This window comes from Ochlerotatus camptorhynchus, unplaced genomic scaffold (assembly GCF_037179485.1).
Source record: "Ochlerotatus camptorhynchus isolate MF236.1 unplaced genomic scaffold, CSIRO-AGI_Acam_v1.1 ptg000060l, whole genome shotgun sequence".
In the NCBI taxonomy this organism is placed as follows: Eukaryota; Metazoa; Arthropoda; class Insecta; order Diptera; family Culicidae; genus Ochlerotatus; species Ochlerotatus camptorhynchus.
In genome coordinates, this window is record NW_027040550.1 from 622,489 (window position 1) to 646,264 (window position 23,776).

At 39.9% G+C, this 23,776-nt stretch overlaps 1 protein-coding gene across 1 annotated transcript in view; it reads right to left on the bottom strand.

Annotated features, from left to right (window-relative positions):
* Window positions 1–15,371: 15,371 nt before the first annotated feature.
* Window positions 15,372–23,776, bottom strand: part of LOC135717518 (uncharacterized) — a 61,703-nt gene continuing 53,298 nt past the window's right edge. Inside the window, exons 4-5 of the mRNA XM_065239651.1 lie at window positions 23,301–23,533; window positions 15,372–15,419 (exon numbers count right to left, since the gene is read on the bottom strand). Of these exons, the coding sequence (XP_065095723.1) occupies window positions 15,372–15,419; window positions 23,301–23,533 (281 nt within the window). The remainder of the gene's footprint in view (window positions 15,420–23,300; window positions 23,534–23,776) is intronic.

Consider the following 23,776-nt stretch of genomic DNA (forward strand, 5'->3'; position numbering starts at 1 on the left):
GAAAAAAAATCGAGAACCCTTAAGATGTTCTGAGAATTTCAGGGAAGTACAGAGCCCTTCAGAGAATTTATGAAAACTTCAGAAATATTTCAGAAACTTCACAGAAGCCCAGAGAATTTCAGGAAAATTTAAAGGTGTTTACGAGAATTCCATTTATTTCCGAGCACCAGAACCGAGATCTTCAATGGAAATTGAGAGCTTGAGGGAAGCTTCGAGAACATCAAGACAGATTAGAGAATCAAAGGGCAGTTCAAATTATTTCAAGAAAATTGTAGAAATCTTAAAGAAGTTGCGAGAAACTCAGGGAATTTCCGGAAATTTCAGCAAAGCTCCGAGAGAATTTCTGGAACGTGATAAAAATTATATGAACATCCGGAAAACGTGAGAGTATTTTAAGCGTGTTATATCATGAAGATTTCAAGAAAATTGATTAGAGAAAATCAACGAATTTCTATTATTTAAAAAAAATTGAGAACTTTTAGCAAGCAGTGATACCTTCAAGAAATTCCAGAGAACTTCTAATAAATTTAGATACTTTTAGATAGTTTCATGATATTCAGCGAAGTTCCGAGTACTTCAAGGACAATTCGATAACTTCAGAATAATCCCATTAACTTAAGCAAATTTGCAGAGGCGTCAGGGAATTATAAATAGATATCAGAAAATTTGCCGGGTTATTATACAAATTTAGAGAACTTCAGGTAAACTATACATAAGCTCAGGAAAAATTAGTGAGCGTTTATAATGGTTATAATACTTAAGGGAAATTTTCGAAACTTCAAGGCATATCATTTCATTTCAGTAAAGTTGCGGATTCTTAAAAAAAAATACTGAAAATTCAGGGCAGTCTAGAGAACTTTAAAGAAATTCAATAATCGTTTAGACAGGAAAGTCTAGACTATTGAAGAAGTTTTAAATTAGTGCCGATTATTTAAGGGAAGTTACATGAACTTCAAAAAAATCTTGAGAACCTCAGAGAAAATCATAGAATTATATTGATTATTTTATTCTAATTCCATGAACATTGCGGGAGCACAAAAGTTCCAGAAATTTTCAGAAACGTTGCGAACATCCGGCTAGTTTCTCAAACTAGAAAAGAACTTCAAAATTTCCAGAGGCGTCGCGTGCCTCATTTGTTTACCTGAGCACCAAACTTTGTTCGTTATAGTTTACCACCACACGCTATTTCAAAACTACCCGAATTTGGGTAGAATCCCCCCAGATCGGTCAAAACTGAACCTACCCAAAAATGGGTAAACTATGTTGGGAGTCACAAGTTGACAAATGAACAAAGTCGATCGGATTCATGTTGATGTTGTCTTTTTGTCAACTTGTCACTCCCAACCTAGTTTACCCATTTTCGGGTAGGTTCAGTTTTGACCGATCTGGGGGGATTCTACCCAAATTTGGGTAGTTTTGAAATAGCGTGCACATATTAGTTTTTGTTTTTTTTTCGATGCTCCATAAATTCGATATTAATCACCACCTAACGTAACATTTCAAGGAACTATCATCTTGATGATGATGATGATGATGATGCATGAATCAAGAAGGCTAGGGCTGCTTTTGCGAGTTTACGAAACGTATAGAGATCCAACCAGATAACCCAAGTAACCAAAAGTTCCGCATTCAACACTTCCAAGTTCCATAAAGTTCAAATAAAGTTCCGACAGAACTTTCAAGTTCCATAAAGTTCAAATAAAGTTCCGACAGAACTTTCAAGTTCCATAAAGTTCAAATAAAGTTCCGACAGAACGTTCAAGTTCCATAAAGTTCAAATAAAGTTTCAACAGAACTTTCAAGTTCCATAAAGTTCAAATAAAGTTCCAACAGAACTTTCAAGTTCCTAAAGTTCAAATAAAGTTCCAACAGAACTTTCAAGTTCCATAAAGTTCAAATAAAGTTCCAACAGAACTTTCAAGTTCCATAAAGTTCAAATAAAGTTCCAACAGAACTTTCAAGTTCCATAAAGTTCAAATAAAGTTCCGACAGAACGTTCAAGTTCCATAAAGTTCAAATAAAGTTCCGACAGAACGTTCAAGTTCCATAAAGTTCAAATAAAGTTTCAACAGAACTTTCAAGTTCCATAAAGTTCAAATAAAGTTCTAACAGAACTTTCAAGTTCCATAAAGTTCAAATAAAGTTCCGACAGAACTTTCAAGTTCCATAAAGTTCAAAAAAAGTTCCGACAGAACTTTCAAGTTCCATAAAGTTCAAATAAAGTTCCGACAGAACTTTCAAGTTCCATAAAGTTCAAATAAAGTTCCGACAGAACTTTCAAGTTCCATAAAGTTCAAATAAAGTTTCAACAGAACTTTCAAGTTCCATAAAGTGCAAATAAAGTTTCAACAGAACTTTCAAGTTCCTAAAGTTCAAATAAAGTTCCGACAGAACTTTCAAGTTCCATAAAGTTCAAATAAAGTTCCGACAGAACTTTCAAGTTCCATAAAGTTCAAATAAAGTTCCGACAGAACGTTCAAGTTCCTAAAGTTCAAATAAAGTTCCGACAGAACTTTCAAGTTCCTAAAGTTCAAATAAAGTTCCGACAGAACTTTCAAGTTCCATAAAGTGCAAATAAAGTTCCATAAAGTTCAAATAAAGTTCCGACAGAACTTTCAAGTTCCATAAAGTTCAAATAAAGTTCCGACAGAACTTTCAAGTTCCATAAAGTTCAAATAAAGTTCCGACAGAACTTTCAAGTTCCATAAAGTTCAAATAAAGTTCCGACAGAACTTTCAAGTTCCATAAAGTTCAAATAAAGTTCCGACAGAACTTTCAAGTTCCATAAAGTTCAAATAAAGTTCCGACAGAACTTTCAAGCCATATGAAGCAATCCGCACAAATCTTTTTTTGTAACAAAATGTAATGTACGTAAATATGAAATAATCAGTGGCCCAAATAAATCATAATTCTTATATTTATGCAACATTCTATCCAAAAATAAAAAAAAAAATTAAAAAAGTAATTTTGCTGGATTCGAACCCGTGTATTCGGCATGTGATCTACGATTGGTAGCCACTGCGCCACAAGTGTGATGGAATACCATGTGGGCAAACACCAATTTAAATTCATCGAGGTGTTGTGTTTCGTACTCAAGTCAGTCAGCTGGCTCAGAAAACTCCAACAATAGGCGGGACAACAGCTCACTTTAATATATTTCAGATGACGTAGTGGCAACAATCAATACGAAACTAACGATTTTAAATTGGCTCACCACTTTAGTAGCCTATTGGTCCCAAGCAAACGATTAACGTACCCTATTCTAGTTGAAATTCTATTACTACACTATGTTTGTTTTGATTCGCTATGAAAGTTTGACAGATAACATCAGGGGTGTGTGGATTCATGCAGAACATGCAGGGGTGAGTGAAATAGCTTGGGACTGCTTGGGACCGTTGTTCTGGTACTGAGTGAGCCAAAAATAATAATGATTTTCTTCGGGACCCAGTGGTCTTAGAGTTACCTCTATGGTAGTGGTTCGTGCTGAGACTCTCACGCAGAAGGACTGGGTTTAATTCTTCAAACAGCTCCATTACTAATACTAATGCTGATAAATCAATACACATTAATACATGCCTTTAGAAATAATTTTCATAAAAGTGCGAACTCAATATAGAATTGGTGTAAGTTCCGTTCAAGTTCCGCCAGAGGCTGCTTAGAATGCTCTTCAATTATGGTACCGGAACTTTCAAGTTCTTATAACGACTTAAAAATGAGGCTGCTTAGAATTCTATAGACCACCTTCAACCAAGGTGCTTAAGCCATAAATAGCCTTTTATCAGAACTTTTGGTTACTTGGGAAGTCAACGCACCAAAATCCCAATTTTCAACTCGAACGTGAAATCTGTGTTGTTATACGCCAGCGAGACGTGGTGTGTATCAGCGGAGAACACTCAAAAGCTGCAACCGATGCCTGCGGTATATAATTCGTGCCTGGTGGCCTCACAACTGGATCTCGAATGCCGAGCTCCATCGTCGATGTCATCAGAAGCCGATAGCAACAGAAATTCGAGAGCGAAAGTGGAGGTGGGTCGGCCACACACTTCGACGGGGCGGAAACGAAATCTGTAAGCAAGCGCTGGATTGGAATCCGGCAGGACATCGCAGCAGAGGCAGACCCAGGGGCTCATGGCGGCGGAGCCTCAATAAGGAAATTAAGCAAGTCGATAGGAATCTGACCTGGGCCCAAGGTCAGGCAAGGCAAAAGCGAGCAGCCGCCCAGGATGGAAGTCTGTCACGTTGGCCCTTTGCACCGCTTGTGGTGCACAGGACCCTTAAGTAATAGCGAATTCGTTTATTATTCAGTTCCAACCTGGATCGGGTATCAAGATTGGGTCTGTTTGAATTCTGACAAACGTCAGTTTGCTCGTTTGTTTTTAAAACCTAGCTCAGGTTGAGGTTCACACTGACAAAAAGTTCGGTTTCGCACTGGGTTGGAACTGGTGTTAACCCCGATAATAAACGAATTCGCTATAAGTAAGTAAGAATGAACCAGGGGAAGCTCATAAGTTTTGGCACGCGCACCGGCGCAACTATCGGTAATTGGGTTCTTTAATTTTGAAAAATGTATCGTTTTTATACATCATCTGAAAGAGCTTCGTTTTCGTAGCACAGCGATATTTTTTTCGAACCCACACACTTGCATCGCGATTTTTAAATCAAGATTTAAAGCAAAATAATAACTTCACTGTTTGACACTACACTAACAAACTGACAGCTCGCTCCCATACAAAGTGACACCGAGGGGCGCTAATAAGGTGATTTTTGCAAATATAATCGTACTTATTTTAAATAGTTCCAGTGTACCAAAATCGATGAAATTTTGGGTTTGGGTTCCATTTTTAATGCAAATTGCGGATATGCATTTACCTCAATACCCTTAAAGAACCCAATTGAGAGATTTACAATTGACAAGAGAGTGAGAGCGAGCTTTTACGCTCTCTTTCTCCTTTACTCTCTTTGCCTGCAATCAGATATCTAAGTGCACAACGAGAAATGCTCGGAGAAATGCACGTTTTAGGCACCCATACATCACAAATGTTATTCTAATTTAAACTCATCCATTCAAACCGGTCTGCAAGTATGATACACGTCCAATGCGTACCAGACTGCTGTTTCCGTGTTGCTCCCGTTTGACGCGTGACTGCTGAAAGTTTCAATTACAACTAGTGGTGCAATCCGCCATGTATTGTGGAAAATTTGTGGTGTGTTTCAAGAGGCTTGGATTACATCAGGCATTTGACCATTCACAATCTTGCCACCCGCCACTCAAAAAAGCTCGCTTTTAGGAGTACTATTTAACGAGTTTGGTCATGGTAGTGATATCGACATGCTCAGAAATCAATGCATTAGGGATTAGTCAGACCCAGTGCTGTAAATTTTCATATCATTCGATTGAAGATGAACCAATACAACCATTCAATCAATTCTGTGTAAACGAATTCTCACATGACCATAATTTGAAGAGCCCCTTTCTCATTCGAAGCTCATTGTCACTGTCAATTGAGTCACTCAGTATCATTTGATATACGACAGTAGAGTATGGAAGGAATACAGTAAAATGGTCCCGAACAGACAAGTAGACCCGATATCGGATCAATGTAAGGCTAATTTAAGGTCGATGTCGACCCAATGTCGTGTTGTTGTCGGGTCAATTTTGGGTTTATGTCGGGTCAATGTCGGGTCAACATCGGGTTGGGGTTTGATAGAAGTCAGGTTGGTGTCGGCTTGAAATAGCTTTTTCGCCGATATGTCGACCAGAGCTCCGTTTGTGTGTAGGTTACACTCAATTGAATGATATATAGCGTTTCTCAAATGAGAATGATCCATGCCTTCGTCAAATGACTAAGCAACTGATATCACCCATTCGGAGGAGGTCTCCTTTGATAGCGAATAGCTACTTTTCTCATTTTCATCAAAAATGTTCAAATGATTTTGAGAATTTACAGCACTGGTCAGACCATCCGAACTGAATTTAATCCTTTTTGAAGCAAACCAAGGTCGAAAATTTAATTGAGCCACACTATAAAATAGTGTTTTCATGGTCAATTGTGGTCTGGAGTAAAGAAGTACAGATATAATGACCATAAAATCTATAAAAATCTAAACGCATTTTTTTAAATTATTTACACCTGTGTCGTGCACAGGTTGCACATGTGGACGCGACGCCACTGAAAATTTCCCTTGGTATTCTGCTCACATTGCAAGTCTCCTAAGAATTCATTGGCATTTCTCCTCACAAATTCCTTAGATTTCTTCTCATTATTTGTTTGGCGAATCCTTCTGAATTTATTTTCCGAATTCCTTTGAAGATGTTCTGGAGTTATTCTCAGATGTGATTGTAATGCTTCTTTTAGTATTTTCAAAAAGATTCCAAGTACTTACGTTCCAGATTAATTTTCCCGCACAGACACAAAATTATCCTCAGAAGACCCTTGGAATTTTTCTCTGATGGAGTTGTGCTCCTCAGAAATTTTCAGAGATTTCATTAAACATCAGGGTTTCTTGAAATTCTACTCAAAACTATCAGGCTTCACAAGAAATCTAAAATTCCTCAGAACTACATTAAAAGCTGATTGCATTTGATGTTTTTCTGGAAAAAAATTTCCCAGGGCTTCCTTGAAATAAGGTCCTTAGAAATTATAGTAAAATTCCACGAGCTTATAAAACTGTGCATGGATTTTGAGTTCAGATTTTTGAAAATTTCTTTATGTAATATAGCTTTGAAGTGCAGAACTAGTTCAAATTTAAAATTTCTAGCAAATATGCATGTTCAAAAAAAAAAAAAAAAAACAAAAAGAAACACATTTCAAGCCTCTGTTTTTTTTTTAATTTATTTGTTACTGAAGATTAGTCCACTGTCTATAAAGTTCAAAGTGTGAATGGAAATAACAAGAAAATTTAAATGCTTGAATTTTAAAATTCTTTCTTTTCTTTTAAATATCCTTAGTAAGAAAATTATTAAATTCTCTGAGCCTCCCAGGTAGTTTAAGCAAAAATAAAATTTCCTGAGGATTCCCTGTTTTCCAGGTTTTAGCAGTTAGTAGACACCCTGACTAATACCATGGGTTTGGCCATAATCTTTCTATTGAATCTTTCGCTTTAAAGGTTCATATCGTACATAAGTGTTAATGAGATACTTATTGAATAAGTCTAAAACATAAATCATTTATTTTCTCTTAGGTCACTTTTCAGTCACTATTTTTACAACTATAAGTCACTATTTAGTCACTTATTTCTATAACATGGTCACTAAAATCACTATTTTTGACAGCAGTGATCGCTACCAGCTCTGCTATTGCGAACAAAACTTCGGAAACCGTTTTCTCGTGATTCAAGGCTCGCCTACGCAAACTAACACTATCTTTGGGTTGGGGAAAGATTCCCCTATCCGATGATGCCGGTAAATTGCGTTCGATTGTCGAGGAAAGAATAATCGACGTTTTGTTTATAAAAGTTGATAGGACTTTTTCAATTGTTGGTCTACAATATATTGAATTGGTTCCGCTTTTTGATAGATTGTAATTCTATCCGCCAGACTATGAATATTGCGACTATACTTAAAGCCCGTTCAAATATTATGTAACGCTATTTCAAAACTGCCCAAATTTGGGAAGAATCCTCCCAGATCGGTCAAAACTGAACCTACCCAAAAATGGGTAAACTATGTTGGGAGTGACAAGTTGACAAATGGACAACATCGATATGAATCCGATCGACTTTGTTCATTTGTCAACATTTAACAACATTGCTTAGCCATTTTTGGGTAGGTTCAGTTTTGCCGATCTGGGTGGATTCTACCCAAATTTGGGTAGTTTTGAAATAGCGTGTATACCTAATACATGGTGGTCCTGATCTGCATTCTAAATGAATAATTATTCAGACGCACAATGGATAAGTTTTCAGGTTTTTTGACAGTTAGTCCATGCAATCTGTCAAAAAACCCGGAAACTAATGATTTGTGCGCCAGCCTTAAAGGCTAACTGTCAAAAAACCTGAAAACTTAACGCGGCCAGCGCTGGTATTGCCCAAGGTGACTACATATTGGTGGCCTAATGTGTCAAATTAATGATTCAGCCATTTTGGATTTTTGTATGGGACAGCGACCGAGTTTGTTTACAATTTGCAGTAAAACCAACCGGTGAACACTCTCTTCGGTCCCAAGCTAATCGATTCACCCCTCGAAACATGGGAAAATCCACTAACCCCTCATTTTATCTGTCAAACTTTCATAGCGAATCAAAACAAACATTGTGTAGTAGTAGAATTTCGACAAGAATGGGGTACTTTAATCGATTTGCTTGGGACCAATAGGATAGAGCTGGAATTAGGGCGTAACAGCTTTTGTAAACAATGACTTCTGTCAAATATTTCTCAAAAGTCATGGCTCTCTGTGGCAAATCGACATCACCATCGAGTAGGGGAAGACTTCTCCTACTCGATGGATATGATGGTTTGTGTAGGCATGCCTTGAATTCCTAGAAATCAACGATTGAAGTCATTGTTTACAATGGCTGTTATGCCCTAATTGCAGATCTATCTAGAATTGCTTATATTTTGACAGATACACGTATTTCGTCTACTACTTGCAGACTTCATCAGTGCCAAGTACTCAACACCACTGCAAAGCAATATTTTTCCTGCATCTTAGATAGAATCGCCCAACTCGACTTTAACTATAGGGCTTTAGTTTTACACATTGAGGATGATAGCTAGTCCTAAGCATCGTCTGTTGGTTCTCTGTGTAAACTCTCATAATTGAATTGGTTTTGCCATCAAACCAACACGGATGACAATCTTAAGTTACTTATTCCAAAAACTCACTGACATCTAGGTATTAAAATGCGTCCAACGAACCAACTAACGAACTTTTGCATCTGTTACTCTCGTCGAAGCTCCATCAGGGTTCATTCTGGTGTCTGCGAGTCTACAACATAAAATATGAACTATCTTCAGGAATGGTAGAAAACACGATGATGACGACGCCGACGACGACGACGTCGGACGACGGGGCATCAGCTGTACTTAACGATGCTTTCATTTAAAGAGCTTTGTTTTCTTTCGATGGGTGAGACTTTCTGCGTGGAAGTCTCGTGCATCATCGCCCAACACCGGACGACAAACAATCATCGTTGGTTGGCTTTGGATGGGTTTGATGGAGCGCGCCGGTGGAAGATTCGATGCCAAGATGGAGAAATGATGGTCTCATCTTCGCGTCCACTCTTTCTCTCCCCCTCCCTCTTCTTGTGTCGACGGGTTTTACGGTACAAAGTGTGCGTGGAAATTATTATTGAATGTTATGATTATGATGGGGGAGGAGCAATCTTTCAGCTCTTAAGCTTCGAACGGGCTATAAAAAGCGGAAAGCAGCTGAGATGGGAGATGTTGTTTGCTCCAGCTGCTGGGAATTTGCTTCATTGGTGAAATAAAGCTAATGGACTACTGGTATAATCAATAATCAAAGAGAGAAGGATTAGTAATTTCCATTTAATTCCACTGCCTTAACGCGTATCGATCAAGGATAAGCAATTAAGATGGTAGAATTTAGAGTCGGTGTATAATGAGTCACGCCAAGAGAAAAACAGTTGAACTCGCATCACGGTTTTCGGAAGATTCCCATTCTTTTCACTTGGCAACAGAGGACTTCTACAACAACTTCAAATGACTTCTAGCGAGAGAAAAAATATTGCGGCTGTAGTAAATCATTATATCAGTGATTTTGTCAAATTATCTTAACAAAAAATAGTAGAAATTGTTATTACTAATCATTTTCGAGCGTATCCCATGACAATTTAACGCTCACTGCGTGTTTATGCTCATTTCTTCGATTATATTTTATATTTTATTGCAATACCTTTCGTGGACCTTTCATAGCATCGTAATGTTTATTTATTTTGCACGATAGGTAGCCGGTTTGACAGTTCAATAGGTAGACTTGGCTTCACTCTTGGCGTGACTCATTATACACCGACTCTAGTAGAATTAAATGAAAATTAATAATCCTTCTCTCATTCTCTATACAGGTATTCCACTCTAGACGCCCACATTCGTCAGGAATCAACTATCGGAGGTTTATTACACGGTAAAAAGTTGTCACATCTAATCCAAATGTTCTTGCACTTGACTTAGTCTGTTATGCGGCACTACGAATCGAAGTGATTTATCATTGATTTGCAAGTTATTTTGCGTTTTGAAACAAAGTGATTTGTCGTTGAAAAATATGTACTGTATAACACCTTTAAATCAAAATGATTATCAATTGAATTGGCACCACTGTTTTCATCCATTGAATTTGATTAGTTTTGCTTTTGGAAGCAAATCTTGATGAACATTTCAAATGGTCCTATCTGCATCGATCGATTCTCTTCATCGACTTTCTCTTTTCATAACCACTGCTATGCAAACAGATTTCGCACTAATTCTACCACATAGTTTGATAAAGGAGGTTCTTATCTAGCGTCCAAACCGTCAAATACAACAGGGAATGGTTTTGCAGCTGAGTTTTTGACGAAAGAGAAAGTCGATGAAGAGAAGCTATCAATGCAGATAGGACCTTTTGAAATGTTTATCTATTTAATGTAAAAAAGTAGAAGCGTCTGTGCCTAGCGCCACATTTTTTCCGGATGGCGGGTATGAAAATCTTTAAATCGATTTATCTCCCGAAATACGGTTCTAATCGAGATTTGGAGGGTATTTTGGTGTCAGATTTTTTTTTTAAATGTCCCAACCCACATTTTTTCCGGCTGGTGGGTATGGAAATCTTTAAATCAATTTATCTCCGAAAATACGGCTCTAATCATGATTTGGAGGGTATTTTGGTTTCAGATATTTTTTACTAAAAAAATGCCCCAACTCACATTTTTTCAGGTATGGAAATCTTTAAATCAATTTATATCCGGAAATACGGCTCTAATCAAGATTTGGAGGGTATTTTGGGGTCAGATATATTTTCTAAAAAAAAAAAGTCCCAACCCACATTTTTTCCGGCTGGTGGAGGGTATTTTGGTGTCAGTTATTTTTTTCTAATAAAAAATGTTCCTACCTACATTTTTTCAGGCTGGTGGGTATGGAAATCTTTAAATCGATTTATCTCCGGAAATACGGCTCTAATCGAGATTTGGAGGGTATTTTGGTGTCAGATATTTTTTACTAAAAAAAAAACGTCCAAAGCGTTCCAAACTGCTGTTTCCGTGTTGCTCCCGTTTGACGCGTGACTGCCGAAAACTTCAATTACAACTAGTGGTGCAAACTGCCATATAGTGTGTAAAATTTGTGGTATGTTTCAAGAGGTGATAGAAGGTCTGCTTGGCATTTGGCCATTCACAGACTTGCCACCTGCCACTCAAAAGAGTTCGCTTTTAGGTGCACTATTTCAGGCATAACATTTGATAACGGCACAAAAGCATTTGTTTATTGTTTATTTGTTTATTTGTTTATTTGTTATGGTTGCATCAACAGACTAGAAATAGTCCCAATGATGTGTTGTAAAAAAGTACAGATTATACAGACGACATACATATACTACAGTTACTACAGTTACAAACGAAAATAACTTGGAAAGCATTGTCAAGTTACTAAAAATTTATAAGTCTTAAATTTTACACTTAGCTGTTGGGTATCAAGCGCCTTCGGTCAGCAAAAAAGGCAGAGAATCTTCGGCGAAGCATATTCCGTGTCAAGTGGAAATCGAACATCGACGCTACTCGGTTGAACACTAGCTGCAAGCCGTAAATAGCGCTCCCTATGCTATAATTAGTTCGAAGAAGTGGAAGTCTCAGCATAAGACTGTTGCGTAGTGATCGAGGTTGAACATTAATGAACATGTTGCAGAATTGCTTCGCAGTCAATTCTTCCTTGCAGAGTATCGGCGACGGTTAAGGCTCTGAAAACATCTCTTCGGATACGTAAGGGCTCGATATTGATCAATTGGCAGCGATTCTCGTAGCTTGGAAGACGAAGTGGGTATCTCCAAGGCAGCTTACGGAGCGCGAAGCGAAGAAAACGTCGTTGAACAGATTCAATTCGCTCGGCCCCATTATTATAGTTCGGGCTCCAGACAGCAGAGCAGTATTCCAACGTAGATCGTACGAGAGAGCAATAGAGCGATTTCAAGCAGTAAATGTCCGTGAAGTTCTTAGTAATCTTGAAGACAAAGCCAAGTGTTCTGGACGCTTTGTCGACGACATACGATATATGGTGTGAGTATGTCAGCTTTGAGTCTAGAAAAACGCCTAAGTCTTTCACGCAGTGCACCCGTTCGATAGTCGTGCCTAGTAGTTTGTAGTTGAAAATAATCGGTTGTTTCTTGCGTGAGAAAGTAATAACTGTACACTTAGCTGGGTTGACCACCAGTCGGTTTAGACTACACCAGTCAGCAAAGATGTCAATCTGATTTTGGAGAGAACGGCAGTCGGCGAGTGAGCGGATGCGCAGAAAAACTTTCAGATCGTCTGCAAACGATAATCGTGGCTCTGTGATAACATGGTGAACGTCGTCGAAGTAGAGGAGAAATACCAATGGTCCCAGATGGCTGCCCTGAGGTATACCGGACTTTGCGCAGAAGCTTGCTGAGCGACAAGTACCCAAGGTTACTGTCAATTGGCGCTCCGTGAGGTATGAACGAAACCATCTCAAAAGATTTCCACCGATCCCTAGCTTGATAGCTTAGCGATCGCAATTTCGTGGTTCAGCTTATCGAAGGCTGCCGTAAGATCTGTGTAGATAACGTCCGTTTGGGTCCGAGCAATCAAACTGTCTGTGATGTAAGACGTTAGGCACAGCAGGTTCGTAGTTGTGGAACGCCCAGTTATGAATCCGTGTTGATCTGTACTTAGATATTGCCTGCAATGCGCATTTAGGGACTCTATGACAACCAATTCAAAAAGTTTTGATACAGCACTTAGCGATGTGATTCCCCGGTAGTTGTTTACGTCGCGTTTGCTTCCCTTTTTATGAACAGGAAACATATCCGCAGTCTTACAGCAAGACGGAAAGATGCCGCTGAAAAGAGAGAGCTGGAATATGCGGCGCAGTGGATCTAAAAGACAAGTGATGTTCTTTTTAAGAATAATCGACGGAACACCATCGGGTCCAGCCTTAGTTGAAGTCTTAAGTTTAGATGCTGCTCTAGAAATCGTATCTGTAGTGGCTTCGACCATGCTGAGCGTTTGGTTGATCAAAGGAACATTACTGGCCGCGGAAGTAATGATATTAGCGGAGAGTTGCTCGGCTTCAAACACACTAGCAAATTTGGCTGAGAACAGGTTGCAAATGTCTTGTTGATTTCCAGCAGTTTCACCATTAAAAATCATGGAAGAGGGTAAGCCGACTTCCCTGCGTTGCTCATTTACGAAGTTCCAGAAGGATTTCGGGTGTGATTTTAGCCGCCGTTGAATCCTCCTTTGATAGCGTTGAAAACAGAGACGACTTAACCGCTTATACTCGTGGTTGAGTCTGACATAGTAGCATTTCAGTGGCAGTGTGCGGAGTTTAGTAAATCTTCTGAGAGCAGCCTTCTTAGTTCTTTTCAACGAGCGAAGATCTTTCGTCATCCACGGGACGCGAGAGTCGATATGGATGATCTTTTTGGAAACGTGTCTGTCAATGACATATGCCAAGACGTGAGAAAAGGTTTGTGCAGCAATGTTGACGTCTACAGGATCTAGAATATGCTCCCAATCTAGATTAGACAGCACATGGACGATACTGCAATGGTCAGCTCTACGGAAGTCATATGACACAGCGTTTGGAGTGCTGGTGAAATCATGGACAATATTATTTTCGATCACGATAACTAAAGCAGGGTGATGATGCACTACCTTGACTAAAGGTTCGGGTGCCGTGGAGAGGAAAGGAGCTGTATCACGAGCAAGGAATCAAAAATATCTCCAAATGACAAAATAACAAGCGATCAACGAACCGAATAATAACGCTATGTCAGAAGTGGAAAGCAATAATGATATAATCTTCACCGTTCTTTTTCATGACAAGCAGCCCGTGCGACACAACTCATTCGGGGCGGTAGAAGGAAACGAGCAAATTGTTGGCAAGCTGCTTCACGAAGTAAAGCCGAAGATGATACACGTGTGTTAATGGGAATTTTTTTGTTATGTCTTTTCCCGATTCATATCAAGCTATGTCCTCATCCGTATATATTGCAACAAAGCAGGCAAGCAATATATCATTATCCTTCTACCACTCGGATCGAGCTTTGTTACAGAGCGAGTTTGTCATGGTAGTCGTAGCAACCGTTTTGTCTGTATCGTTGGTTGCTTTATGTGTTTGGATTCGCTGATCACGAGCACTCACAAAGCAGAGATCCAGGGTGCGGTTGTTTTCATTCAACAGGCCATTGATTTGTGACAGAATTGCGGTACTATAACTGTCCAGGAGCTGGATGGTTCCTACGTGGAAAGATGAACGCTCGTGATCAGGACAAAAGAAACCACTATGGGTTGGAGTCCATGCAATGTCCGGTAGGTTAAAATCGCCAAGAACAATAACTTCGTCGGAAGGGCCTGCTTTGTCTGAAGCGGCCAAGACGGATCGACAATGTGCGTCAATAAGCTCCAAGTCACGGGTTCGATCTGGAGGAATGTGCACTGCACAGAGAAGCAATTGACGATCACCAAGTTGAATAGCCACCCACATTTGTTCAACCCTGTTCCAGGAATCGTCCTCGATAACTTCTGCTTTCAGCTTGGAATTAACTGCGATAAGGACGCCTCCCCCAGTAGTTTTCCTACTATTATTCGTGTTTCGATCGCAGCGAAATATTTCGTAGCCAGCACCAAAGACATAGTTTGAAATGGTTCGATAATTGAGCCATGTTTCGGTCAAAACTAAAATGTCGTAGCAGTGATCCATGACGGCCAGATGATAATCTTCCACGAGGCCGTTCATACCACCAACGTTCTGATAGTAAATCCTTATGTCCGACGTCCGCTGTTCGGGAACAACAGAAGGTTCAGCGTGTTGTTGCATTTGGGAGCTGGTAGATGTCACTTGACGGAGGAAGGATGTTCGAGTAGGGCCGCTGGAAACCAAGATATTTTCAGGCGATAATATATTCGTCGGTTGATCATACTTGCCAATAACAGGAATGTGGAAGACCCCTTCTCCCATCTCAAACGCAGGGCCGGGACGACTGCTGGTTGCTGGCAGGAGGGGCTCGACTGCGATGAGTGGAATAGGGGCTTCCTCAGGGCGGACGGCAAGAATGCGTCCCGGAGTGCAGTTGACTGTGGTGGCTCCATGTTGCCGACTGGCAGATGTTTGAGGTGAGTTGAAGGCACTGGAGTTATGATCATCATCAGGCAGTGAAAGTTCGCTAGTAAGTGTGTACTTGCCTAATATAGCAAGCTGGGAGACCCTCAATCCACATCTAAACTCAGGGCCAGGACGACTTGGATGAACGCTGGCTGCAATAGGCGCGACTGATTTAGAGGAACTGGGGACTCCCAAAATGCTTTCTACGTTGCGTCCTGGTTGAGAAGTAATTTGCCTCAATAGATTTTCAGAGGGTATCATCGAAAATTCGCTGTGTTGGGGCGATCGGGGGCTTCCATCAGACTTTCTACGGTGACTGTTATACTGGGTGTACCTAAAGGGGCTGGCATATCGAGAGGTGCTGGTGTCCCAAACGGTGTGCCCGTTGGAGAGCCACCCGGAATAGTCTCTGGAACAGCAGGGAGTGCTGGGATATCAGGAGGTAGCCACACATTGTTTTTCGCCTGAGTATCCTCGAATTCTCTGTATACAATCCCCTGTGGCCAAGTTTCAGGGTTCAAAGCGTTCTCTTTTAGTTTCATTGGAATGCCGACCTTGTAGGAGATGAAGTTCATCGATAGTGGGTCGGTGCCTTTTTTCACTAAAGAGACGACTTTAACTGGTTCAGTCGTTCGCAGTCCATCACGAACAAGTTTCTCAACCACATCTCTCTTAACACTGGGGTGAAACCGGGAAAGGTAAACCCAAAACAGGCTTCATGGAGCATTGACAGCGAGCGTATCGCTAGTTCCAATGACTCTTGTTCCAGTAGTCGGTTTAGTCGGTGTTTCCGTATCACCTCGACGGCGTTTTGAGGGGTGATCATGATTCGGTCTAGCAGATGTACCTGGGGTAGCAGCATTAACTATGTGAGTGAGTTGAGCGACCTGATTGTTGTTTTTGGCCATTTCGGTTTTCAGCTCGGATAAGCCGGTCAGCTGACTACCTATCACCGTCGAAATTACGTTACCGAGGGATGAAACAGTGTTTCTGAATCGGGCGTACTTCATCAACTTGCTACATTCATCACACATCCAGAACAAATTGATTTTCTCGCGAAGAATCCTGACGAACGGCAAGTTCAAGTTAATGCATCTCACATGATACACTTGGTCGCAGAACCCCATACATTCGATGTGGTCTTCGTCCGGTTTCACTGTTTTGGCACAGCGGTCGCACGCACTTGTACTGGTCATTTCGTTGAACGGAATTAATGCCAAATACGCGTAAAATGCCCAATAAGCAGATTACTAAATCCAGATGTAGGTGGCGCGTCGAATGTTAGACGAACGATCGAAAGGTGGTTTTTGCAACACCACTAGCACAACAAACAGAAAATTCTATGGATGACTGGCAATTTCACAACACCAAATATACTGTAAAACTAAATAAAGTCAACACGAATCAACTGATTTCCACTTTCCACGTAAATTCACAAAACTAGAGTTTACAGAGGTACACGAATAACTTCAGTGAAGTGACTTTGAATGGACTAAAACAAACAGAAACTGGCTGCGAATGAGCAGTGTTACTATCAAAACAAACTTCAATCTTAATCTCCGATATCGATTTGTAAACAAACTTTCTAAGGCCCTTTACCCGCGAACCAAAGTACGCCCACACAAATCAACAACATCATCGGATAGGGGCAACTATCACCTTTCCGAAAGTGGTATTGGTTTGCGTGGACGTACTTTGGTTCGCGTGTAAAGGGCCTTAGAAAGTTTGTTTTTGGGCCCATGCATTAATTATGCCACGCTAAATCGAGCAAAAAAATTACCCCCTCTTCCCCCCTATCGTTACGTTTTTCCTGTACCTAATGCATTGCTTGTCACAAAATCTTAGACCCCCCCCCCTCCCCCCTTAGAACGTGACATAATATATGCATCAACCCTTTGTGCCGTTATCAAATGTTATGCCTGATTTAACGAGTTTTGTCATGGTAGTGATATTGACATGCTTAGAAATCAATGCATTAGGCTGAATTTAACCCTTTTTGAAGCAAACCAAGGTCGAAGATTTAATTGAACCATACTATAAAATAGTGTATTCATGGTCACTTGTGGTCTGGAGTAAAGAAGTACAGCTATAATGTGACCATAAAATCTATAAAAATCTAAACGCATTTTTTTTAAAAGTTTACACCTGTGTCGTGCACAGGTTGCACATGTGGACGCGTTTTCTAGCTCCATTATTAGATTTCATTCCATTGCTTTACAATATTGCTGAATAAAGGTGGATACAGTCAGCATAATAGCTCTTATACCACTATGCGTCCATGTTTTAATCACATGCCTTGTAAATGCTTCATAAACGACGTATTAGATTCATTATTCCACAACACTGGTTCAGTCGATCAATAAGACGAAATCAGTATCAGAACTGGTTACCGTTTCCGCTTTCCAAACAGAAGATCGTGAGTTCAATCTCAAGCTCAACCCATTTTTTATTTATGTTCTACGCCTAATTAATTTAAATAGTACGCCTAATTAATCTCACGACAATGAATGTTATGATCTAGTTTAAAAAATAACCGAGCATCCTTTCCTTGGAATTGGAGAGGTGAAGAGGTAACATTGGTCTCATGTAAAAAATTTTTCTCGCTTTGACAGTTGTGTCCCTATTAGATGTAAGGAAAAGATGTTTCGACAGCGACGGCAGCGCTATTCTACCTCTATAGTTTATTAGCTCTATTAGAGGCTCTATTGTCGTATTAGATGCTAGATAAAAGCTTCTTTTATCGATCTGTGTGCTGAAAATGCCTGGGAAAAACATGGCCGTGGGAATACAAAGAGAAAATCGATGAAGAGAATCTGTCAATGTTACTTAGGACCTAATGCAATGTTCAGCTTGAATTTGCGTTCTAGAGCGTGAATAATACGAAATTGTTGCTGTATTCAATAAAAGTGTATTATTCAGATAAGTTCGTTTACAAAGCATTGTTCAACTTATCAAATTTAAAGCTCAATGTCTCGTCTTGCTTCTAGTAAAAGCCTGGCGATGTTGTTCAATATCAGTTGGAAACATGTGATCTGTGCAGTAATATCACCGACAAACCGACATGAATGATCATACAAATTACTAAGAAATTTCTGATCAATGCACAAAACTGACATCTGCCGCCATGTTCGCGGAAAATATTTATCCTAGTCACGAACACTCGTACAAAATTCATGAGTTGGTTCGTGTCTAATCTATTTCGGAAAAATTATTTTTATCTAGATAAAACATTTCTATGGTTATGACAGATGGGATCGCTACACATTTGAATCGGCCGTTATGGATTCTCGATCAAGAGTTAAGTTTAAGTGTCATGTCGGTTTGTCGGTGGTAATATGATATGGTCATATTCCTAATAACATATAACAAGGCTTGCTTCACTAGAACCCCTTCCGTCGCGAACATTGTTCTTTGTGCAAATCAAAGCAAACACTGAACTAAAAAAAAAATGCATGAGGAAAATTTGGTTACTTCATTAAAAATCGTAAAATTTGTTTATAGGGGAACTGGCTCTAATGTAGGCCTATGGATCTAAGATTGGGCCCATCGCTGAAAATCTGCTATTTATTAATTTTATCTAGATGAACGCGTTATTGGAACGGTACTAATGGATATTTTTGGTCGCTATTGAAAATTTAGTCGATTGCTGAATTTATGTATGGGCCCAAATTAGGGGAATTTAGGCCGACATCCATTTCCCCTATCAAACCGTTACAATTATTTAATTTTAAGTGGTATTGTGATCAGCATACATTTGTTATTTTAGGCCAATAGAACAGTTTCAAACAACAAAATTTTGTTTTTTTCGACTTATTTTTTTTATAAAATGATAATGTTTTAATCAAAATTTGACATTCAAACCAACAGAATTCGAGTTTAATCATCAAATAAATATTTTGTTATTATGAACAGGGTCAACTTTTCTGCGTGATCAACATCTATTCAATCACGAAATGGATCGATATGATGATATGAATAACCATGCGTCTACATTGTATTGAGATCTCTTCTCAGAGCAGAAAACCTCCGGATGGAGACGCCAGGCAGCTTCCACGCTCACACGAAAGATTTTCGATCCTAATTATTTGAAATGCAGCCTCAAATTCGCAATGAATGCAAAGATAAATCCAGTTACGTCGCACTGGATAATTGTTTTGCTGCGAGTCTTTTCGGTTTATTTTATGATTCTCGGAAGACGTGACAAGTGCAACAGGGTCTCTTCATTCTGTGACTTGACAACGGTTTCTCGGGAACGAAGCCGAGCAGTTCCACGCCAAATGGCGAATCTATTTTATTTTTCCATCTCCGGATTCCATGAAACCTCGCCCAATTCATCACTAGGGGCAATGAACCGACAAGTTTGTGCTGGGATTCAGCCCTTTAGACTCTCGCATAATTTTAACGGGGACAGCAATCAAGAATTTCAATATGGCGTATTCGGCTGATAATTGTTCATTCAATCATCTAGTCGAAATGGTGTCTGATACAAAGTTGTATCGCGGTTAGAAAAAAGAACCCAACAGCCAGTTCACTTTACCTACTTTTGACTAGTTTGTCTCCTTTTCCCCTTCTAATGTTGTAAAAAACGGAGCAGCAAAACCACCCAACAGGAGTATAGACTTCTCTGACGTTTATGAATTGCACAAGTATTAGTGCAGAGCTTTGGGTGAATTCAAAGGTTTTCTTGCACTAATACTTATAATTTACCCAAAGTTCTGCACTAATACTTGTGCATTTCACAAACGTCAGAGAAGTCTTTTTATTTACTTTTGGGTGCAGCTAACTTACTTCTGGGTAGAAAGCGAGTGGAACATTTCGTACGAATTGCACACAAGTAAATGAGCCAGTAAATGTCAAGTTTCGTGGAATTCTGAGAGGTAAAATCTAAAATTTGTTAATTGTTTCGCTCTTTGGCCTGGAACTGCTCAGCCCTTTCTTCACAGCGTGCTGTCATTCACAGACACACCGACGAAGCGTGGCCTGGTTGGAAAGTTCATCATTCGCAAATGACTACCAGTGGCGGCGCGGCGGGGCCATGATGAAATTATCAAAGGCAAAACGGATCACAGCAGCGCAGGATGAAGGAAATGAACGAGTGGAGGATGAGTTGTGATGGAATCAAAGCGAAGCTAAAACGCGCTCTTCATGTAATCACAAACACCGTTGCTGGTAGGAGGGGATTTTGAAAGCGTGCACCCCCGCTCGTCGTGCCAGTAAAAGGACTCCCGCAGGTGTTTTGTTTATTGAATTTGTTTTATGCTCAAAATTAAATTTTCCATCAACAACAACAACAACAGCGACGATGACGACGACGAATAGGAGGGTGACATTTCGGTCTTACATCCGTGGATCACATGTAGGTAGGTAACCTACCTTTAGTCGAGGAGAGAATAGAATATGTACGTGGGAAAGACGTTCCAATTGGATACCATTCAGTTCGCAACTTCCACTGGTGGGGGAAACACTGCTGGCTGCCATGCGGTTTGATGTTGTTGAAAACCTCTTCCGCACGTGACTGGATGCAATTGGGATGAATCAATTTTTTTTTTAGAAATTCCAGTGTGTTGCAAAAGCACCTCCTCAACTTCAACTTGAAACGACGACGTCTGTAAATACCGGAAGTTGATGGGGATTCGAAGAATGGTGGAACCCAAACCGTCCATAAAACGTTCATTGTCTTCCCCAGTATTAACGATGTCATTCATTTTGGAAATTTAATTTATCGCTTCTCGCTGTTTATGTTATGAGCCTATATGTTTTAACCCGAACCGCGCCGTGTCGTTGTTCGGTCGCATAATAGCATTTGGTTGAATTGGCGGGTGTGTGCTTTTGTGTTCCCCCCTTTCACTTGCTTGGCTACGTATAAATACAACAGTAGGACCGGAAGAAAAGGATAAACCAAGCGAAAAGCAACTCTGGAATTTGTCATCTGCCGGAGTGTTGTTGTTGCCGTTGTAGGTATCTAGGCTCTATTAAATAACATATGAATACACGAACCGTATGTGCCCGGTCGGAGCTGTCGAACAAAGAGTCGGATAGAAGAACAGCTTGAACTATTATGTGCACGTGGGAATTGAGGATTGGTTTTCAATACAACATAAGCTGGATCCGTTTTGGTTGGTTTCCCGTTCAATTCAAAGAGGAGATTTCATTAGGGAAGTGATTATAACTTGGACTATTGCTTGATGGAACAAGAGCTTTAAATCTTTAGTAAGTACACACATAGTTTTTACTTGAATGGAACCAGAGCATAATGCTACAAAGGTAAACGCTCCTATAGTTGTGGTACGATAGAAGCACATACAAACAGACTTAACACTCGCAAGCTGTTCATCGAACGTGCATTTAACGATCAATTTAGGGGTTCCTTAGATGATAGTACCGCCACCTGTGGCGCGTACAGTCAATTCCCTTGCGATTGACGTTTACGCACTACCGCCATCTGTTGCGAGTATTGCCCGTCTCAGTGCACTCAACGATGTTTTACAGTGAGAAATATTTAATGTTTGTCTGAAGCGTTTGATCTTATAATTGCCTATGGAGCCTCCTACACACACACAATGCTTTTAAACAGTAAATATTTATCCCTTTTATCTGTTTGGATCAGGGTTGCTTCCACTCACTTACTATAAAAAAATATTTTTCAGGAGTATGCAATCATTAGATGTTATAATGATATGTTGTACTAGTAAGTAACAAGAAGACGGTGTAAAGTATGTGTTTGACTCATAAAACCTGTCAATTTCGCTTTCAGAGCGTCACAATCAGCGATCTTATGATTCGTGAGCGTTCACTCAGAGTGAGCGCTCACGAGTCATAAAATCGCTGATTGTGACGTACTGAAATCAATATTGACAGATTTTATGTGTTAAACATATATTTCATGATCTCTTCTTGTAACTTACAAGTTCTAATTAGCATTATACTATTTCATGATTTCATAATTCCGAAAAACATTTTTTTATAGCAACTGAGTGGAAGTAACCCTGGTTTGGATCGCTTCATTTTCTAGATTTTATTTAAATTAAAACAAATCATGAAATCTCTTTGCAACATAACAATTAACGGCACCGTTGAAAAATCGTCTCTTCTAGCAAAAATTGACAGTATCTTATGGGAATTTTCGGTGGAGTGAAGAGATAGTACAAAGTCCGCCATGTTTCACGCACAGTCTGGCGAATTCGCACGGGATTTTCCGTAGGAGTAAAGAGCTACAGAGTCACCGTCAACGCCAATAAAAAAAAATCATTAACAACAATTCATCAACTTTAAAAAAATCGCGATGATTATTAACTTTTTAATCCAATCTAATCTAATCTAATCTCACACTAACGCAGCTAATACTTTGAAAGCATCCTGGAAAATGACGGCTTCACGAATCCGTCATTTTTCTTGTCAACGGCCAGGCCAACTGCGCAGCATGTGCCGCAGAGAGGATTTCAAGGAGTCAAGTGATGTCAGAAATGAATATCTGAAACCACTTCACAACCTGAGATCAAGGGAAAGGAAGAAAGCGTGGACCTCCCGTACCAAACGCTTCCAGTTACAATTGAATAATAGTATTTATATGTTTTCGTTGGGAGCATAATTGCTATAAAATTTAATTTATGCTCCTGGTGTCTTTGGATGAACTTTTGGCATTTGAACCAAAAGCCAGGCTATTTCTGGGTTAACATTTGAAACAAGCGGAACAACCATCCGTAAACGACAGCTACTTTTCTTGTGTCCGCAAGCCTCGAGCCATTCCTTAACGATTTTTCTTTCAAATCTTCGAAGCGACCTCCGATTTTGTGATGTCAGTGACATTGCATTGAGGCCGAATGAGACAGTTGGGATTATCACAGTAGCGTAAATCCTCCTGGCTATACTCCAAGGCGGCTTATTTTTTTGGAGGAAAGGGAGAATGATCTTACTCGTCCGCGTTGCCTTCAAGCACCTTTGCCGGATTGTTTCAGGTCGATTCAGCGTGGCCGTCATGTATATATGCCCAGGTAACGTAAGGAAGGACAAGAATTAATTTTCATTTCTCCAACCTCTACTTCTTCGATTCTGGGTTCCTTGGTAGAAAAAGGGTCCCGGATCAGGAGCTCGGACTTCTCAGGGTGGATCTCCAGACCAGCCTCTGCTAGGAGCTGTTTCATGGCAGTCGTGATTTGGTTCAGCTTGTCGAGGTCCTTGCATATGATGAGAATGTCATCGGCATACGCGAGCAGCAATGGGGTTGTCAGTTTCGACTTTTGCTCGAGTTCAATGTCCGGGAACTGATCTTTTAAACGGCATAAAACATAGTGCAACACTATCGTGAAAAGTCTCGGTGACAGCGGGCATCCCTGTTTCACTCCTTTACTCTTTGATATCATAGGAGTTCGCTGGTTAAGCCATTTTATACACGTATTCTCGTAAAGACCCAGATTTATAATCCTATTTATAATATAATTTGGTACTCGCAGATATCTTAGAGCGTCGATTAGTACAGGCTGACTAACTGAGTCGAAAGCTTGTTTTATAT